This window comes from Dendrobates tinctorius, unplaced genomic scaffold (assembly GCF_039654945.1).
Source record: "Dendrobates tinctorius isolate UK_male_01 unplaced genomic scaffold, ASM3965494v1 ptg000155l, whole genome shotgun sequence".
Taxonomy (NCBI): domain Eukaryota; kingdom Metazoa; phylum Chordata; class Amphibia; order Anura; family Dendrobatidae; genus Dendrobates; species Dendrobates tinctorius.
Genome location: NW_027361822.1, coordinates 14,191,999 through 14,207,610, shown reverse-complemented (window position 1 = coordinate 14,207,610; position 15,612 = coordinate 14,191,999). Strand labels below are relative to the sequence as shown.

The 15,612-nt window shown below is 46.1% G+C and overlaps 1 protein-coding gene across 4 annotated transcripts in view; it reads right to left on the bottom strand.

Annotated features, from left to right (window-relative positions):
• LOC141051062 (uncharacterized) overlaps nucleotides 1–8,015 on the bottom strand; it is a 92,837-nt gene extending 84,822 nt beyond the window's left edge. For 2 of the 4 annotated variants that reach the window (XM_073547898.1, XM_073547897.1), the window contains exons 1-6: nucleotides 7,871–7,941; nucleotides 3,940–4,112; nucleotides 3,631–3,810; nucleotides 3,425–3,548; nucleotides 3,244–3,341; nucleotides 2,977–3,067 (exon numbers count right to left, since the gene is read on the bottom strand). In XM_073547898.1, the coding sequence (XP_073403999.1) occupies nucleotides 2,977–3,067; nucleotides 3,244–3,341; nucleotides 3,425–3,548; nucleotides 3,631–3,810; nucleotides 3,940–4,017 (571 nt within the window). In that variant the 5' untranslated portion in view covers nucleotides 4,018–4,112; nucleotides 7,871–7,941. The other 2 variants (XM_073547895.1, XM_073547896.1) reach the window with 2 other exon arrangements.
• Between the last annotated feature and the right edge of the window lie 7,597 nt (nucleotides 8,016–15,612).

Here is a 15,612-nt window from a genome sequence, read left to right as displayed (position 1 = left end):
ATATATATATATATATGGTATATGCTGATAATTATGTGGCTCATATACGTGGGACTGTATGTATGACTTTACATGGGACTGTATATATATATATGGGAATACATGGGACTGTATGTATGAGGTTACATGGGATTGTATATATGAGGGGGTTATCCTTTTTTATTTAACTTTTTTAAAATAAATAATTTATTGAAAGGACCTCTGCCAGGCATATTTCACTCTTGAGGGCTTAAAAAGCAGCTCTTGTGGTGATAAGAAGCTGATTTAAAACCCCCAAGAGTGAACTCCGTGAGAGCTGTATGTGTGGAATAATAAATGATATTTTGCCGGTCTTCAGCAGTCATGTCCTGCTTGAATTGTATTGAATTGTACTGTTTTAGTGTCATTTTGTGCCATTTTGGTTGGTGGTGTGCCCCGGGATTTTTTACGTATAAAAAGTGTGCCGCGGCTCAAAAAAGGTTGAAAATCACTGCCTTAGACCACGTTAACAATTCCTCGTCGCTAAAGGGATACCTTCTTTTTGAAGCCGAGGGAATATAACCTCTCTGATCCTGCTTCTCCCATTCCTTTTTGACTAAGGCCTTTATTGCCGGTATAACGGGAAAAACCCTCTTCCTCCTATCTGTCAATCCCGCAAACTTAATCTCTTGGGTCGTTTGCGGCTCCTTAGTGTCTATGCAACCCATGGTGTTTCTTACAGATTTCACCAAGTTGTCCATGTTCTCTAACGGAAAACATGAACGACCCTCCATATCAGAGGAAGAGGATGATGTAGACGTATTGGAGCCGTCAGAGACTACTGCTTCGTCTTCATCTGTATCTAAGCTAACTGCCGTTGGTTTGTTAGCCTTAGATTTCTTAGATATGCCGCTAGACTGGGTTAGGGCTTGTAGTTCCTCCCTTATTATAGCCCTAATATCTGTGGCTGATGTTGAAGTCTGTTTTGTATTTTCAGAAATGCATTTTTTGCACAGCCTCTTTGTATAAGAGTCCGGTAAAGGACGTGTACAGAGGGCACATTCCTTGTTTTTTGATTTTTCCTTCCTTTTAGCCTATGGTGGACATAGCAGAGGAGAGAGAGAGAGGGAGAGCGAGAGAGAGAGAGAGGTTCTTTAACAGCTTGATAGGCAGAGAGTCGTCCACTCACCCAGAGAAGCTGTAGGTACCGGTTCAGGAGGCTGAGAAGGGGTTCTGTGGCTCCTATCCGAGGAGCCTCGCTGTTCCGCTGCCGCTGTATCACCTGCCTGTGGATGCGTGTCCTGTCTTGGGGAAGACATGTCTGCACGCTCTATCACTATCCCCCTCGGTTTTTTATGCCACCCTTCAGTACCTGGTACCTCCCCCTCCCAGGTGCACCTGCTTCCGGTGCATTCATTTAGCCTGCGCCCGGCCTGGAAACACCGTCCGGCGCCGCTATATTAAATCACATCCCTTTTTTTTTTTTTCCCCCGGAGGGGGCGGGGAGTGCTCCTCTGCTGGTATCGCGCGGCTGTGAAAGACCGCGCATGCGCTGTACGCTGAGGAACCTCCGGTAACCCGGAAGTTCCTCCTTACCTCTTCCCAGCGCTGTACCTGCGTCCTCGCTGCACCTGTGTTTCAGAACGTCAGAGATAGCCTCTCTATCTCAGCTCCGCACTCCCACACGGACCGGGATGGTTGTCTCCAAGATCCCGGTGACGTGTATCCATATAAGAAAACCCCCGGTCGGCTCCACCCGGTACCGGTGTTTCTTTTTCGCTGCCACCGTCTCAGACGAGGGGGGAGCCGGATTCCAGCACTCCCCCGACGCTGTTTCTGGACCGGAACCCCTGCCGTTCGCACGGACACTGCACAGGCGGTTCCTTGGCCCAGGTATGTCTTCTGTAGAGATCCTGTGGTTCCGATAGGAACAGGAAACCAACTGAGGAGGAGAGGCGGACCGCCCTCTTTTATCTCTGTAGGTTTCCTGTTCCTATGGGCGGATCCCTCTCTCCAAGTGGGTGCTGTCGTGGCGAAGAGTAAAAATTATAATTTGCTATAACTAACCACAGTTAGTTACTGTGACCGGGCAGCGCCAGGCTCTTCAGCTAGTATATATATATACACACACACACACACACACACACAGACACTGTGCTGTATACATACAGTTATAAGGTAGCTGTATGTGCAGAAATGGGAGCTGTGTCTGCAGCTGTATGCACAGAAGTAGTGACTGAGCACTGATGAATAAAGCCCTGCCCACTCACACAGCATGAAGGTCACATGACTGTGATGTCACATCAGATTCCAGAGCCAGGAAGTGATGGACAATCAGATGTGACATCACAGGAAGTCAGAGAGTACAGCAGCTCAGGTAACAGAAGGATTTGGGAAACCAAAGTAATTCGTAAAGTGCTTCTCTCTATGGCAGTTAATTAACCTGAAACGGACTTATAAATTAGTGGTCAACCCCTTTAACAATGTGCAGATGGAAGCGCATGTGACAGTCCAGCCAATAATAAACACCAGGATGTCATGTAGTATTAATAATTGTGTGATGATAAGATATTTCCTAAAAACCGTTCATATTACATTAATTTTATTAGACAAAACCTAAGAGAAACTAAATGAGCATATAACCTTCTGTAAGTAAAGAGTAGTAGTACATAAAAATAACATACGGTACTGAATATACACTGTTTTTGATCAAAAAAGCATAAAATGCACGACAAGGTGTACCCCAAAAGGGACAGTCTAGTATTAAAACCTCACCTAATGTCAGACCACCTCAAAGTAGATTGGGGAAGAGTTTATTAATTACCTTGTGATATTTATATGTACTATTACTATTTACTTACAGAAGGATACACGCTCATTTTGTTCGTATCTTGGGTTTTATCTGATAAATGGCCACATGAGTTGCATGCATACAACTTATACTCCAGCTCATTTGTTTGATTTTAGTTTTTATTAGTAAAATCTGTGACTTCCCTGACTTTAATGGTTACTACTCACCTGTGCTGTTATCTGTAGGAATCTCCTCTTTACACTGATCATCACCCCTCACATATGTCTCTGTAGTATTAATATGGGGCAGATCTTCACCCTGAAACAAATACTGTAAAAGTCACAGATAGATGGAGAAGTCCCATCTATGATCAGCTCTAATCCTGCCATCTCCACTGTTCTCATTACACAAGTATAAAACAAGAGTGAACACAAGACCTTCACAGCCATCTACACATCATAGGGGAGATCTCATGACACCTTCTCTCCATCTACCTGATGATCCTGAGGAACATTGGGATTTTCTTGTTTACAGTCCTGTGGAAGAAGAAGACGGGAACATCTCTCTGGTGTTGTCCTCTCACTGGATAGAACTGGAGGAAAAACATACAGGGTCTGAATTTATTCTTTACTTACAGATAATTATAGGCTGTGTGTATTTAGTCCTGTCTATTACCTGGAGATGTGAGGGGCCGGGGAACCTCCATCATGACGTCCTTGTACAGATCTTTGTGTCCTTCTAAATACTCCCACTCCTCCATGGAGAAATAGACGGTGACATCCTGACACCTTATAGGAACCTGACACACACAATGATACCATCATCCCCAGATCCCTTCATAGCGTTACGGTATAATGTCCCAGCATTCCCAGCAGTGTCACCTCTCCAGTCAGCAGCTCAATCATCTTGTAGGTGAGTTCTAGGATCTTCTGGTCATTGATGTCCTCATGTATCAGGGGGTGAGGAGGAGGCCCCGTGATTGGGCTCAGGGGTCTTCCCCATTCCTCAGACACAGGGTCCTGACAGTGCTCACTAGAGGTCTTCTTCACTACTGTGTAATCCTGGTTATGGAGAGACACATTAATAATTCTCACTACAGACATTTCCAGAGTCCTCACCTCTCCAGTTCTGTCCATCTGTTATTCCCATAGATAAGAATGATGTAATGTGACGTCATCAGAATCTCTCACCTCTCCAGTAAGCTGGAAGAGGATCTCTAGGGTGAGGTGTAATATCCTCTCCGCCATTTTGTCTCTGTACCTATCCATACTTGAGGGATCAATCAGTAAAATTCTCTTACATAGAAGATATCCGCTGAGAAGATCAGATTTTGTAAGGAAATGAATCAGAAGAAGGTGAGCTGCTGGAAAATATAAAGAATCCCATGAAAAAAACATATTACACCTTGACAAGAAGAATACAGCCACTGATAGCAGAGGTGACAACATGTACGGCATATAATTACTGTTGATCACCAATTCTCAAATTGTGAGGTTTGGCTCATGAGTCAATGAAGGCATCAACACAAGCAGACGCTCCCCAGAACAGATTTCCGTTGCATGCAGAGCCTGTGGACATGATATCACCACAAGCGTTAAGCCTTCCTAACCTCATAAACTTTAAGTCTAGAGTAGAACTGTTGGGAAGGAAAAGAAGGAGCTCTGCTGACACTCTCCCTCCACATCTGCTACTCTGGAAGTTGTGGGAATAGAAAAATCATGGCTGCCTGTGGGAAATGCTTTACTGAAGGAGAATGGCCAAATACTGAGGCATTGTGTGTTGCACTGTGTTTTTTTTAGGGAGCTTTTTTTGTTACATTTATGTATAAAATTCTCCAGTCTGCCCTCCTGCACGTTGGATAAGGCTGCAAAATATCATGTGTGAGGCGCAATCATCACCAGAGGCACTGAAATGTGAAAATAAAGATGGAAGAGAAGACAGGAGGTAGTGAGCCAATGGAGGACTGGGCAAGAGCCGCTGCACCAGGAAAGGTGAGAGATGAGGTGAGGATAATTATTAATATTTAAGACCCAGAGAAAATAATGTCTTTTCTATTTATTCACTTTGTATCAAATAATTTCATTGTAAATCAATGATCCCAAATGAATTAGAGCAAATCTGGGAGATTCCCTCATCCTCTGTAATTACAGGAGCCGTCACCAGAACCACATCCACATTAGAGGAGACACGAAACGTGGGGAGGTTTATACTGCAGGATCCAGATGGCCGGTTCCCCATAACCTCCGGCCACATCATTAGGAAAAACAAAAACATTTTGTGGTAGTTCAACTCATAATTGGTTAGTTGATTATATAGCAGCTTAAACCAACAAGAAGGAAAACAACAAAAGAAACAAAAATGCTGTACACAGTCCATACATTTGCGGGGAGCTTCCCACTGTGGAGCAACACAAGTTCAGTCTTTCCTCCTCAGAACACAAATCACTGGAGTCCCTCCCTCCTGTCTCACTGAACCAAAACCAAGCCACGTGGCTTCTTCGGGGGACAGTGTTACCACAGCATGCTATATATTCATTTAATTATCATCTTTATCAGACAGGGTTTGACGTTTTGCCACGGGGTTACCGCAACAGATACAGTAGGAGCCAGAAGAATGCAGTGTAGCACTTCACATTCTTTTTAAATAGTGTTCATTTCTTTTGGCACAACAGGGGTTAATAGGACATATTGGGAGCTCTAGGAGTCTGAACTCTCAGCTGAGCATGGTTAGCCACTCCTATTCCCTTTATAATCTAGGTCCCGATTAAAGCACATCGTCAGAGCTAGCTTATGCTGCATGGCTTGGAGGAGAGGTGTTTTGGAGTTATCTGCGACTGTTGCCTGGGTTTGTAAATATGGTAATTCCCTTCCCTTCTCTTACTCTGGTTTTTCTCCATCCTCCAATCCCCAGTGCATTTTTCTGTTACATAAGAGTGAATATTTCTATGCCTGGTATTTTCAGTTTACCCTTGTTTGTGTTGCCTTGTTCTCGGGTTGGAGTATTACGGTGCACAGTAGCACCCCCTTTTCCGTGGGTGGGGGAAGAGAACAGACGGAGTGCTGATTCAGGAGATAAGGCAAAGGTGGAGGCCCCGGCATCTTCACCTTCAGAAGTATCCCAGGGAATAGGGCGAGCTAGGGCATCCCCTAGTGTTAGTGACAGGGAAGGGGCCCCTGGTCCCCTGACAGCAGGGTTGTGACATGTATGCTGTAACAAGGGATTTTTCTAATATCATTTGAACTAGCCATTTGGCTTTTAACGTATATTTTTGGCTCTGGTGTAAGGCTAGTTTCACACTAGCATATTCTCCATACGGCGCCGCTAAGCCCCACCCCCTGCCGGCTCCCTGCCCGCCCCATCCGGTCATCGCCGCCTACTATCACACATGGCCGCATGCGATCTGCGCACCCTATCTTTAGCATAGGGTGCACAAACCGTGCGCTGGCCGTGCGCTAGTAGGATTTTAGCGTGTGCTGCGCACTTTTTAAGGTGCTCCCGTGTGCGCTGAACGTACCATGCTCCATTTTGGCACGCTCGGCGCACCTTCAAAAGTGCGCAGCGCACGCTAAAATCCTACTAGCGCACGGCCAGCGCACGGTCTGCGCACCCTATGCTAAAGATAGGGTGCGCAGATCGCATGCGGCCGTGTGCGATAGTAGTCGGCGATGACCGGATGGGGCGGGCAGGGAGCCGGCAGGGGGTGGGGCTTAGTGGCGCCGTGCGCTGCATGGGAAATACGCTAGTGGGAAACTAGCCTGAAATTGACTTTTATGGTTGATCCCTTCTCCATTGCACACTTTCTTTTCTCCTTCTGTTTGTTGCACTTTATTGGGTTTGCTATATGTTGATCCCCTGCATTTGGTATTACCCTCTTTCCTTCTTTGTCTCAGAATTCCTCCAATGTGGGAAAATTAGACATTAACTTATTAGTGTTCTCATCACCAGGAGTAAAGCTGGAGTCACAAATAGCGACTCACCAGCGATCCCGACAACGATATCAACGTGTCAGGATCGCTGGTGAATCGCTATGTGATCGCTGGTGAGCTGTCACACAGACAGCTTCACCAGTGATCAGCACAGCGACGCCGAGCGCGCGGCGTCGCTGTGTTCGTTACCAGCGCGCTGATGCAGAGAGCTGGTAACTAACGTACACATCGGGTATCGGGCGTCCCTTAGATACCCGATGTGTACGTTAGTTACCAGCTCCCTGCATCAGCGCACTGGTAACTAATGAACACATCGGGTATCTAAGGAACGCCCGTCCCTTGGATACCCGATGTGTACGTTAGTTACCAGCAGATCGCTGGTCTCCCGCAGCGATGCGTGCTGGCCAGCGGGAGACCAGCGACTAAAGAAAAGTCCAGAGGTTTCCCAGAGCGATCAGCGATACCAGCAGGGGGGCCGGTCGCTGATCACTGTCACACACAGCGATCTCGCTGGTGAGATCGCTGTTACGTCACAAAAGTTGTGACTCAGCAGCGATCTCGCTAGCGAGATCGCTATGTGTGACGGGGGCCTTAAGGGGGAACACAACTCATAGGAAAGGACAACACTGTACAGCGGAAGGGAGGAAAAGCCGACATTTCCATTATTCCCTGTAATCTCCACCCCAGAGAGAAAGCGTCATCTGCCCCCAAACCAGAGGGCCCTCCCCTGTATACATGAGCCCAGCCAGCGCTCTATTACTGGCCATATACACATGGCAGGGGGCGCTATCTCCGGGAATGGAGGGGTTACTGCCCCCTGTGCAGCCCAGTAATGGGGAATCTCCAGCACCTACCTCCACCTGCAGGGGGCGCTATCTCCGGGAATGTAGGGGTTACTGCCCCCTGTGCAGCCCAGTAATGGGGAATCTCCAGCACCTACCTCCACCTGCAGGGGGCGCTATCTCCGGTAATGGAGGGGTTACTGCCTCCTGTGCCCAGTAATGGGGAATCTCCAGCACCTACCTCCACCTGCAGGGGGCGCTATCTCCGGGAATGGAGAGGTTACTGCCCCCTGTGCAGCCCAGTAATGGGGAATCTCCAGCACCTACCTCCACCTGCAGGGGGCGCTATCTCCGGGAATGGAGGGGTTACTGCCCCCTGTGCAGCCCAGTATTGGGGAATCTCCAGCACCTACCTCCACCTGCAGGGGGGGCTATCTCCGGGAATGGAGAGGTTACTGCCCCCTGTGCAGCCCAGTAATGGGGAATCTCCAGCACCTACCTCCACCTGCAGAGCCGCACTCCACATATATGGCTGCTCTGTGCGCACAGGACCTGGGATGAGGTCACAGGAGGGGAGGAGTCAGGGGTCACATGATCAGGGGCCTCAGTGTAGGCAGGACTCTGCTGTGCTGGTTGTCATGGTGCTGGATGAGGGGAAGTTTCTGTGTGGGGTCAGGAGGGGTTTACAGGGGGGATGTAGCAGAGCCGCGTGTGTTCAAGGTGTACTGAGCGGAGCCGCGTGTGTGCGAGGTGTACGGAGCGGAGCCGTGTGTGTACGAGCTGTACGGAGCGGAGCCGTGTGTGTACGAGGTGTACGGAGCGGAGCCGCGTGTGTACGAGGTGAGCGGAGCCGTGTGTGTACGAGGTGTACGGAGTGTGGCCGCTTGTGTATGAAGTGTACCGAGCACAGCTGCGTGTCTGTGTCCTGGTTGCGGTGGCCCCTCGCTGCTGGTCAAAATATTGACCCAGTGGCCCCTAAAAGACATGTACAGTAGTGTCCCTGTCAGGGCCGAATTTAAGAGGTGGGTGGCCTGGGGCCCATTTTTCAAGGTTTTGCAATATGTAATGCAAAAACTTAAACTGAAACGAATGCAAGTTTATTTACAAAAATCATTTATGCAGAGTAATTCAGGTAAAATCATTCATTTTTTACAATCCAGGCACTTTTCTTGATTTTCGTGCTGCAAAATCACTAATGATGTCACTAAAGTCCAAGTCACGCAGTATATCTGACGCGATGCTCATGATAGCCAAATTTACAAGTCGTTCCTGCTTCATAGAAGTCCTTAATCGGTTTTCAATTAATTTGAGTTTTGAGAAGGAGCGCTCACCACTGCAGTTTGTTACCACCAAAATTAGCTATATCCTTAGAGCTATCTCAATATTTGGGAAAGTGTCCCGCACACCCTTTTCCAAGCTAAGCTTGTACATGAACAGTTCAGTGCTGATATCTTTTGGCTCCTCGTCTGTGAATAAATTGGCGAATGTTATAAACTGACACAGTTCATTGATAAATGTAATGTCCAAGTCATCTGAATAAGACCTGACAAGTTGCTCTGCTGTGGCCTTAAAGGGAACCCGTCACCACCCCAGGGCATTTTTAACTAAAAGAGCCACCTTCAGCAGCACTAAGGCTGCATTCTGTGAAGGTGGCTCTTCCGTTTCTGACCCCCAGTAACGCCGAAATATTATCTTTTATAAATAGGTCCTCATACCTGTAATGCGTCCCATAGGTATGGTGTGTCCCCCTGAAGCAGCCGCCTCCCCGCCGTCAATCATGTCTCTGTACCATTTGGGCCCCGCCTCCCATAGCCGTCAATCATGCCCCTGTGCTGCCATCTGTGCCCCGCCTCCCATAGCCATCCATCATGCCCCGCCTCCCATAGCCGTCCATCATGCCCCTGCTCTGCCGTCTGTGCCCCGCCTCCCATAGCCGTCCATCATGCCCCTGCTCTGCCGTCTGTGCCCCGCCTCCTTCTGTCTCCTATGCCAATGCCTGCTCTGTGAAAACAGTTCTCGGGCATGCGCAGTGCTGCTGAAGGTGGCTCTTTTAGTTAAAAACGCCCAGGGGGATGACAGGTTCCCTTTTAGTTCGTCTGAAGATAGTTCTTTCAGATGGCTAAAAAAGCTAAATTTGCTTGATATATCTTTATATGCTTGAAGACGTTGGTCAAGAGAACCGATAAACTGATCAATGATAGGCAAGAAAATTTTTGTTCTGTATTTTTCAGGACTGAGTTGTACTTCTTCCGTATGGCCATAATCCAATGGATTGAGACACACGTTTCGGCGCCTGAGTCGAGTTATCGTCTGAAAATACTCAGATGAACCAGACAGCTCTTCGCCTTGCTTCTCATAAATTTTGAAGGAGTCCCGCTTTGATGCGATATAGTTTTTTTAAGCTGGTCAGTGACGCCACAGCAGTGTTTAGATCGAGTTTTGCGTGTTGTAGATTTTTACTAGTAGCATCTGTTCTTTGCAGGATATAATTCCAGAAGGTGGTGTTAATACCAATTTCAAGCTGATTCATTTGTCTTAACAGTCCTTCTGCTTCACACCGCACACAGCTTTTTCCCTCAAAGTCATCAGCAATCTGTTTAAGTACATCTTTAATCTGCTGATAGTCATGCTTAAGGGCCTTAGTAGCGTTAGCTCTGCAGGACCATCGCATTGTTGTGACATGTTTGAGAGTCAATGCTGTTGCTGAGTCATTATTTTTCAAAGCCTCAGTCAGGAGCTGATGCTGATGCGTTGAAACTGAAGAAGAGGAACAGCTTTTCAAGGAAGTAAAAAAAAAAAAAAAAAAATGTACAGCACACGAGCAGCTTTCTACAGCATTTTTAGCAACCAGATTTAAAGAGTGTGCCGTACAAGGAATCCAGGATGCAAGATTGTTCTTCTCTCTCACTTTGGCTTGCAGGCTGTTGTATTTGCCACACATTGCAGATGCATTGTCATAACTTTGACGGCGGCAATTTCCCAGGTCTAGGTCATGTCTCTTCAAAAATTCCAACAAGGCCTTGAACATGAGTTGAGGACCATGGCCTTTGTTTGCCATGAATGTTACAAAACGTTCCACAGGGCCATCTTTCTCCATATACCTCAATACAAGGGTTAGTTGTTCAACATGAGCTGCATCGGGTGTGGAGTCCAAAGAGATGGAGTAGTATTTTGATTTGTTAACTCGAGAAATAATTTCTCTGAGGACTTGTTTGCCCATTACATTGATAATTTCTTCGTTAATTGTAGATGACAAGTAGTTTGTATGACCCTTGCCGCGATTGGCTTGAGTTTTGATATGCTGTGCAAGAAAGTTGTCGTACTGGGTGATGAGTTCAAGAATGCCCAGAAAGTTTCCATTTCTAGGTGATCCTGCCAATTTGTTATCTCCTCTAAATGCTAAGCGAGGCTCAGCAATTGTTAGGGATGGCGGGACTCACTAAATAATAAATAATAATAAGTGCGTTCGCCGCCCGAGGTCCACCGTGCAGAAGGTGTTACACTGCTGCTAGGTAATGGCAGACACCCAATATGGCGGTATAACGCACGCGGGTTGAACGTCACCCGGAGTGCGCTGGGCGGTTTGTTTCTTCACAGAGGCGCCGAGGCGTTAAATACAAAGGCCGAGCCTGTTGACGTCACAGGACTCGATGGAATGCACGCACAGTATATGGTCACAGGACTTGGGCCCAAGACACGGGGTTTGCGTCCGTCTAGACCTACCGTGCGTGTGGTGTCGCAACCGCGGACACCAAAAAGTACTGCTGACTGCAGCGCGGCAACAGACACTGCCGCTATACGACAATGCCCAGTAGCTGGCACACTGTCGGATGCTAGCACTGTGGAGGTTGTGCACTGTGGCCAGTAGCTTGCCACTGACTGGCGCTGACTCTATCACTAGTTCCCTATCCACACACGTAACAGAGGGAGGGGAATCTTAATGAGTCATTTGCAAGTCCATACATCCATCATCATTCACACAATAGCAACTAGAGTCTATACTAGCGCATGGCCGAGCGGCCATGTGAACCTTTTATAGCCTGGACCTTCCCGGAAGCTTCCAGATCCCTGAGATGGACCAATCAGATCTGGAGAAGGACCTGTGCCTGTGACTCCCGATCTCCAATGGGATATCGTCTCGTGAGCATGCTCAATGGAGCGACGGAAGGACTTAGCCTCTGGAGTGGCTTGCTGCTGATCAGCCTGCGCTGCTATTGCTGGCCCAGAGGTGGCAGCAACAGCCAGACACACAGAGCTGGTCTGAGCAGAGCGTCGGGAATGACGGGGCTGCTGAGCAAGCTCCTCTGCGGTCGAAGGAGAATGGGAGACCGCAGAATGTGAGGCTCTGGATCCCTGCTATGCAGTTGCAGGAACCCGACGCCTAACAGGCAATAAACTGAATAACATTTACTACTCGTTTCAATACTGACCTCCAATAATGCTCCTTAGCCTCGACCTGTTATGTTAGCTCCTTATCAATTTGCCCAATCACTTTTAACCTCATATTGAAAGCAATTGTAGAGTACAGATGTTCTGCTGACTGCTCATCCAGGATATCTCTGTACTTGGTCGCATTCATGTTTCCTTCAATGACAACCAGTCGTCCTGTCTCTACAGCTGAAAAACACCCCCATAGCATGATCCTGCCACCATCATGTTTCACTGTTTGGATTGTATTGGGCAGATGATGAGCAGTGCCTGGTTTTCTCCACACATACCACTTAGAATTATCACCAAAAAGGTCTATCTTCATCTCATCAGACCAGAGAATCTTATTTCTCATAGTCTGGGAGTCCTTTATGTGTTTTTTTAGCAAACTCTATGCAGACTTTCATATGTCTTGCACTGAGGAGAGGCTTCCGTCGGGCCACTCTGCCATAAAGGTCCTACTGGTGGACAGCTGCAGTGATAGTTGAATTTCTGAAACTTTCTCCCATTTCCCTACTGCATCTCTGGAGCTCAGCCACAATGATCGTGGGGTTCTTCTTTACCTCTCTCACCAAGGCTCTTCTCCCACGATTGCTCAGTATGGCTGGACGGCCAGGTCTAGGAAGACTTCTGGTGGTCCCAAACTTCTTCCATTTAAGGAATATGGAGACCACTGTGCTCTTAGGAACCTTGAGTACTGCAGAAATTCTTTTATAACCTTGGCCAGATCTGTGCCTTACCTCAATTCTGTCTCTGAGCTCCTTGGCCAGTTCCCTTGACCTCATGAATCTCATTTAGTCTGACATGCATTGTGAGCTGTGTGGTCTTATATAGACAGGTGTGTACCTTTACAAATCAAGTCCTATCAGATTAATTAAACACAGCTGGACTCCAATGAAGGAGAACCATCTCAAGGAGGATCACAAGGAAAAGGACAGCATGTGACTTAAATATGAGTTTCTGAGCAAAGGGTCTGAATACTTATGACTGTGATATTGTTTTTTCTTTTTTAATAAATTTGCAAAAAAATTCTACATTTCTGTTTTTCTTCAGTCAAGTTGGAATGCAGAGTGTACATTAATGAGAAAAAAATGAACTTTTTTGAATTTACCTAATGGCTGCAAATAAACAAAGAGTTAAAAATTTAAAGGGGTCTGAATACGTTCTGTACCCACTGTATCATTGTTATGGTTAACAAATGTCCTTCAAGTCAACCTTCACAGGTAAAGGGAAAGAATGGTGACAAGATCAACTCGCATTGTTTGATTGTTTAATCTATTTACATAGTTTTTCCTTTCCGTTTGCAAGTGAACAAACTAGCTGACCTTGATAATGTGTAATCAACATATCAGCAAACATCATTGTTCACTATAATGTGGCTCTAGTCATCTAGGATAATAGCACATTATGTTGTAACAAATTAATATTACAGGCATACACGAGAAAAAGTCTGTGCTTTATTGACCAACCAGAAGAGAAAAAACACAAATTCAAAGTCAACATATAGATAACAGTCTATTCCTACTGGCTTGCTGAAAATAGACATCTGGTTAATTAAGGTAAATGCTGTGTCGTCACAGTAACGTTTAAAATTTTTAATGTTTATTACAAGTAGTGTTTGTCTATGACATCTTTTTGGAGTACATATTACAAATTTTTGTCAACTATTTATGTGAAGGAATATAAGAAAAAAAGCTATGTTGCTGTTTCAGTGCTTTTTACATTTTTCACTATTTGACGTGCTGCAGGAATAATGTGTCACCGTAATTCTTTGGGTCAGTACCAAATTGATATAGTTTTTTTTTAAATAACTTTTGTACATTTAACCTCTGCCTGCAATGTGACGTAGCTATGTCAAGATTGCAGGTTTACTTCAATCTGATGTACAGTTATGTCAGAAAGAGGGTATGGGTTTGGGATCTGTGCCTGCTTCATCCGCAAGAGGAGTTGGCTGTCCGTATTCTGCGGTATATGTGGAGACAAAAAATTATGCTAATCTCGGCACTTTAACCTCTGATGTTCATTAGTGATCACATCATGTGAGGAATCTGTCAGCTCATCTGCATCCCTGAACGGAAGGGTGCAATAGTTACTATGTCAATATGGAGGCCTAACAATGGCTTCCGTCTTACATATCTCTCAGCCCACCAGATCGTGATGGGGTGGGGCCTGATTGCCTGTCAAATACTGATAGTTGAGATAATGCACTTTAGTACATAAGTACTACACTTGGGACATCACGTTTTCTTAATTATGCCAGATATATTCAGTAGGCCCAGGGACATGAGCTATTGTTCATACAAGTCTGAACGTTGAATCTTGAGTAAATTGAAGATTAATGAGTGTCTGCTGTTTACCTATTGTATCTGTCCTTGCAGCTTATTGTTCTGCTATCATTGGAAAACAAAAGCACAGGTTAATTTAACAATTGATGTTGGTTAATATGTTGATTACTCACTGTATCATTTCATGCACTTTGTTGTTCTACAAATATTGAAGGACAAACTATGCAGGTTATTTGAGCACTCGAACAATGAGAGGTGTCTTCCTCCCACCTTTTCCCAATCCTGTGGAAAAATGCCTGAATAAGAGTTGTGAACTATAATGGCAGGCACCCACAGAGAAGAAAAAGCGGCAATCTTAGGAAGCTGACAGTCCATTGAGGTATGTGGCCAGGTGACCTGATTGCCCCAGTTTAAGTTTTCTAAACGTCTCCATGGGTTCAGTGATGGGCAGTGAATGAAATCTGTATTCCTCGAGTTGGTGCCATGGTTCCCTGGCTGCCATTCTGTAGAGTCTCTGGAAACAGGAAGATCCTCCTTTTTAGGCTATGTGCACACATTGCGGATTTGTTGCGTTTCTGCAGCGTTTTTTCCGTGCGGAATAATCCGCATTGGATTATTTAAGCAATGGTAATCAATGATATTCCTGAATTGTTGTGCACATGCTGCAGAAATTTCCGTCCTTATTTGCAGCGTTTTATTTGCCGGAGCATGTCAATTTTTTTTGTGGATCTGCAGCGATTTTTCACCCATTGAGTCAAATCTGCAGCAAAAAACGCAGATGTAAAAAGGTTGCGGATTTGCTGTAAAAAATGTTGCAGAATTGTCAAAGGAAATGTCAGAAGGAGGAAGAGTGTGTGGGCGGAGAATGTGTGTGGGCGGAGAATATGTGCATGTCTATGCCTGTCTGCGGGTGTGTGTCGGTGTGTACTCATGCGACGAACAGCCCATAGTGATTGTACTTAGGCGTCGTCTGGTGGGACTACTACTCATATGTCTGCTGTCACATAAAACAGAGACAGCATGAGCCAATGATGGGAGAATAGTCTCATCATCCGGGGCCTGAGTTCAGTTGAAAAAAAAAATCATAACATTGACATAATCACATACAATATACATACCGAACACCTAATCCCCAATGCCCGCATCTCCTGCAAGCAATCCATAATAATAAAACAACATATACTCCCTGTCTGCCGGAGTCTATTTAATATGGAGTGTCCCACGTCTATCTCACCCGGCCACAGCCAGAGATACACTGACAGGAGGTAATCGCTCTCACAGTGTATCACTGAACCGCCGTGAGAGTTCAGAGTTCATCAGCTGATCTGCTCAGCTGCTCTCACTTATGGCACTGCCACGTGAGAGAATTCTCACGCAGCGGTGTCGTGAGAGCACCGGAGCTGATGAACTCTGGTGAACTCTCATGACAGAGCAATGATACA